The sequence below is a fragment of the Mytilus californianus genome, unplaced genomic scaffold, assembly GCF_021869535.1.
Source record: "Mytilus californianus isolate M0D057914Y unplaced genomic scaffold, xbMytCali1.0.p SCAF_5, whole genome shotgun sequence".
Taxonomy (NCBI): Eukaryota; Metazoa; Mollusca; class Bivalvia; order Mytilida; family Mytilidae; genus Mytilus; species Mytilus californianus.
Window position 1 is genome coordinate 76,351,009 of NW_026262701.1, and position 5,605 is coordinate 76,356,613.

Here is a 5,605-nt window from a genome sequence, read left to right on the forward strand (position 1 = left end):
CCCGGAGACTGTTCTATTTACATTTAAGAAACAAATGGAGAGATGCAAAACTGCTGAAAATTCAGTTTAACGAGTTTGACTATTGAGTGCAACAAATATAGGAGAAGTTGGACATAGCTTTCTACTTTTTAAGGTCATTTCTACTTATACAACTAAAATATCATAATGAGCAATGAGGTACATTGTACATCCATACGTTTTTTTTTTCCTTTTTCTGTTTTTTATTTGTAAAAAAAAGTGGCAGTAATCATTCAAAGGGAATGCAGTTCAACAGATTTACCGAGGATATGTTCTTGCACAACATCATTCTATTTATATATATAATCTGTAACGTGTAAAAATAATCCTACTACTGTACAACTAAACCATGACCCTAAAGTACTTCAATCTACTTAATGTAGCAGGATATTAGAGTGGAAATCCCCAATCAAAAGTGATGATAGACGCAAGTTTAGACTTGTAATCTTTATTTTTAATGATTATGGAATTTAAGCAAAGGAAATGGTATAAATTGAAGGACATTTTGGTAGTTTTTACACTCAATCTGGTAAATCGAGATTCAGAGACGAAAAAGGTAGGAACTATTAAAAAGGTAGAGATCTCATAAACATGTTTAACACCGCCGCATTTTTGCGCCTGTCCCAAGTCAGGAGCCTCTAGCCTTTGTTAGTCTTGTATTATTTTTAATTTTAGTTTCTTGTGTACAATTTGGAGTTTAGTATGGCGTTCATTATCACTGAACTAGTATATATATTTGTTTAGGGGCCAGCTGAAGGACGCCTCCGGGTGCGGGAATTTCTCGCTGCATTGAAGACCTGTTGGTGACCTTCTGCTGTTGTCTGTTCTATATTCGGGTTGTTGTCTCTTTGACACATTCCCCATTTCCATTCTCAATTTTATATACTATTATATAAAAATTACAAAATAATCTAAATGCAAAGATATAGTCTATATAAAAATTGTTCTTATATTCATTGTTCGAATTATTCAAATATTCATTTAAACTAATTTCATTCAAGCAAAAAGAAGATCTTTCAAAACAAAGTGCCGTCTCATTAAGCAAATTATATATAATCGTAGGAGTATAAAGGATTGAGATGCATTTTTTTTATCACATGTTTTAGTTCAATAAAATAATTTAGATTCTTTATATATTTTTCAAGTCATGTTAACACAGGGAAATACTTGCTACTGGTCGAATTTGCTGTTACAAAATTTTAGAAATTATTTGAAATTAAGGAATATATCTCCCTCGTACAAAGCTCTGATTCCTAGCCCGATTTTCGCTATACTTTTTTGCTTTACAAGCTCGTCATTTGTTTTTAATAAGCTTAAAATTTTCAATTATTTTGGCCTCGAGCATCACTGAAGAGACATTTACTGTTGAAATGCGCATCTGGTGCAAAAAATGGTACCGTTAATGTTTTTCGAATAACATTCATGCAAAATATAACATTTTTGTAGTTTTGAAACTACAAGTAAAAAACGTGAAGCGAAAAAAACTTGTATTTGTTTTCCATTCTACAGTTGTCCTGTAATAACCAACTAACTTTTTTACTCGCAGCAGCTTCTTAGTAGTAAAATAAATTAGTTCAATTTAAACAACATGTGTTTTTCGGGATATACTTTACTTATTTAAAATCATGTGATCAGCATTATTTGAGAAAATGTAGAAAGCAACTACAAGCACATTGTACATGTATACTCAATAAGCATACATGAATATCTTTATTTCAGTCAAATATATTACCTTTATTGGAAACTTCGTAAGGGACAATCAAAATGAAACTTACACTGGCAGTCTGTGTTGTGTTGATTGGAATGATTTTGGCTGATGATTTAGTACCAAACCTTATAGTGCAGTCAGTAAAGGTAGGCAAATATATGTCCTTGTTAATGAGTATTCTTAAAGTTATTTTGCTCGTTGTGTTGTTATAATGTATATAACAATATTATTCTTTTTAAACAAATAGATTAGGTAATAGTTCCGATTAAGACGTATTTAAGAAAAATCTCTTACATTTTTAACGAAGATTTTGTAGACAGTAAATTTACGGAAATGTAACATAAAACTCATAAGAAAAATAATACGCACAAGATCATGAACGTTGAAATATTGAAATGTTCTTTATTTTGATGGCTTGCATTTTAAAAACCGGATATCAATTTCAACTACGTTATTCCATGAGGATATACTAATATGTTGTAGTTCAAATGCTGTAATTTGTTTTCTTTTCTTTCTAAAATGTAATTGATTACTATGTATTTTGTATTGCAAATATGTTCTGCGGAGCCTTGCTTATCAATGCATTTGTTCTCTTTTGATGATTTAAACGCTTTCTTAAGCTCCTGGTATGATAAGAACTTGCTCTCATCCTCAAAGAAATTGTTGGACATATTTCAAATATAGTCCGATGAACAGAGAACCTAATGCCTTTTTAGCTCACCTGGCCCAAAGGTCCGTCGTCGTTAACTTTTACAAAAATCTTCTCCTCTGAAACTTCTGGGCCAAATTTGACGAAAAAGGTGTCCGTTGACCTGGCCAACCAACCAAGATGGCCACCATGGCTAAGAATAGAACATAGGGGTAAAATGTAGATTTTGGCTTATATCTCTGAAACCAAAGCATTTAGAGCAAATCTGACGGGATAAAAAAGATGAATCGGACAACCCGTTGTTGGGTTGCTCCCCCTGAATTGGTAATTTTAAGGAAATTTTGCCGTTTTTGGTTATTATCTTGAATATTATTATAGATAGAGATAAACTGTAAACAGCAATAATGTTCAGCAAAGTAAGATCTACAAATAAGTCAACCTGATCAAAATGGTCAGTTGACCCCTTAAGGAGTTATTGCCCTTTATAGTCAATTTTTAACCATTTTTCGTAAATTTTTGTAATCTTTTACAAAAATCTTAACCTTTGAAACTACTAAGACAAATTTAACCAAACTTGTCCACAATCATCATTAGGATATCTAGTTTAAAAAATGTGTCCGATGACCTCGCCCGCGTATCAAGATGGCCGACATGGCTAAAAATAGTACATAGGGTAAAATGCAGTTTTTGGCCTATATCTCTAAAACCAAAGCATTTAGAGCAAATCTGATGAAATTAAAATGGTTCATTAGGTCAAGATCTATCTGCCCTGAAATTTTCAGACCAATCAGGCAACCCGTTGTTGGGTTGCTGCCCCTGAATTGGTAATTTTAAGGAAATTTTGCCGTTTTTGGCTATTATCTTGAATTTTATTATAGATAGAGATAAACTGTAAACAGCAATAATATTCAGTAAAGTAAGATCTACAAATAAATCAACTTGACAAAAATGATCAGTTTACCCTTAAGGAGTTATTGCCGTTTATAGTCAATTTTTAACCATTTTTTGTAAATTTTTGTAATCTTTTACAAAAATCTTCTCCTCTGAAACTACTAAGACAAATTTAACCAAACTTGTCCACAATCATCATTAGAGTATTTAGTTTAAAAAATGTGTCCGATGACCCCGCCCAGGAACCTAGATGGCCGACATGGCTAAAAAATAGTACATAGGGTAAAATGCAGTTTTTGGCTTATATCTCTGAAACCAAAGCATTAAGAGCAAATCTGATGAGGATAAAATTGTTCATTAGGTCAAGATCTATCTGCCCTGAAATTTGCAGACCAATCAGGCAACACGTTGTATGGTTGCTGCCCCTAAAATTGGTAATTTTAAGAAAATTTTGCAGCTTTTGGTTATTATCTTGAATATTATTATAGATAGAGATAAACTGTAAACAGCAATAATGTACAGCAAAGTTAGATCTACAAATAAGTCAACATGACCAAAATTGTCAATTGACCCCTTAAGGAGTTATTGCCCTTTATAGTCAATTTTTTACAATTTTCATAAATTTTGTAAATTTTTGTAAATTTTTACAAAATATTTTCCACTGTAACTACCGGGCCAAGTTCATTATAGATAGAGATAATAGTAAGGAGCAAGAATGTTCAGTAAAGTAAGATCTACAAACGCATCACCATCACCAAAACACAATTTTGTCATGAATCCATCTGTGTTCTTTGTTTAATATGCACATAGACCAAGGTGAGCGACACAGGCTCTTTAGAGCCTCTAGTTTTTTGTTGTGTAAAGATATAAACACGGTTTATTTCTTAGCATCGTATACAAATATAAACGAGAGGCGAAAGGTACCAAAGGGACATTCAAGCTCGTAAGTCGAAAATAAACTGACAACATCATGGCTAGAAAAGAAAAAAACAACAGACAAACAATAGTACACACAACACAACATAGAAAACTAAAGACTGGGCAACTTGAACCCCACCAAAAACTGGGGGTGATCTCAGATGCTCCGGAAGGGTAAAAATATATAATTTATACTAATCTATTTTAGATGATGCATCAGAATCGCAGTAAAAGGTCTATAAAACCAAGCATGGAGGATTCGGTGAAGATGGCATTTAGCATGACAGACAAAAACCACGATGGTCATATAACAGTGGATGAATTGATACAATTTGTTAAGAAAACCACCGGGATAACCATTGATAAGACAACCAGACGAGGCTTCAATATGGTGTTTGGGAATCCCACATATGACCTCAATGAAAATGGGACTATTGAATTAAATGGTATGTATGCATTTCCACTGACATGTTTTATCAAGGAAATAATACTTCTACTACTATTACTGTACTGCTATAACTTCTACTTCTACTACTACTATTACTACTACAACTATTTCTCGTGTCACCAGTAAACATGCATTTTCGATGAGACTTGAATTTTTTTTTAAGTCGCTTCCAGGCAAAACAATACAGATTTAACTTGTTGTTTCATGAATAGTTTAGACCATATGATTGTATTAAACTAAATAGCATATTTGATATTATGCGTGAATTCACATATTGAACAATGGTATATTGTTTGCTGTTTTTTGTAACATTCTGTGATAATCAAATGTCTTTAACGCAAAGCTATAATTTTCCAGTTATGTACAGGTATACATGAATACTATATTTTATGTGTTCTTAGAAATTACTTTTTTTTCTTCAGAATATGCTGGACTTATGAGAATGGGAATGGGAATGGGAAAATAAAACGACAAAATATATCAACCTGTGAAGACTGGAACTGTACAACTTCAATTATAACCAAACTGATAATTATATTGTCTTAAATTCTTTAAGGAATTTCTCCTTATGTAACTTGCTATAAATAAAAGATAGCTATATCTAATATAAGTCTTAGTTACATCAATTTATAGATGGTATGATTGCTAATGGGACATTTCTTCACAAGAGACCAAATGACTTAGAAGTTCACAACCTTATAGGTCACTTTTCCGCCTTCAACAATGAGCAAAATCCATACCGCATAGGCAATGAAAAGTGTCGATACCGTCGTTGTATATACTTGAAATTGCTTTTGTATTTCATTGCCTATTTATACGACCGCAAAAATTTACGGCCGTAAGTAGTAGAGAAAGGCTGATTCTTCCACAACTCAAAATTTTTTAACAATTTTAACATTTTAAAAATTTTGAAAAAAAATTTGAATAGGAGTAAGAGTTGATTTTTTAACACTTTTAACATTTTGAAAAATGG

The 5,605-nt window shown here is 32.2% G+C and overlaps 1 protein-coding gene across 1 annotated transcript; it reads left to right on the forward strand.

Annotated features, from left to right (window-relative positions):
• Nucleotides 1-428: 428 nt before the first annotated feature.
• Nucleotides 429-5,242, forward strand: LOC127703065 (uncharacterized). Its single transcript, XM_052207458.1, has 4 exons — nucleotides 429-574; nucleotides 1,738-1,872; nucleotides 4,393-4,630; nucleotides 5,055-5,242. Exons 2-4 carry the CDS (start codon nucleotides 1,783-1,785, stop codon nucleotides 5,096-5,098), a joined length of 372 nt encoding a protein of 123 aa, XP_052063418.1. The 5' UTR covers nucleotides 429-574; nucleotides 1,738-1,782; the 3' UTR covers nucleotides 5,099-5,242.
• Nucleotides 5,243-5,605: the final 363 nt, after the last annotated feature.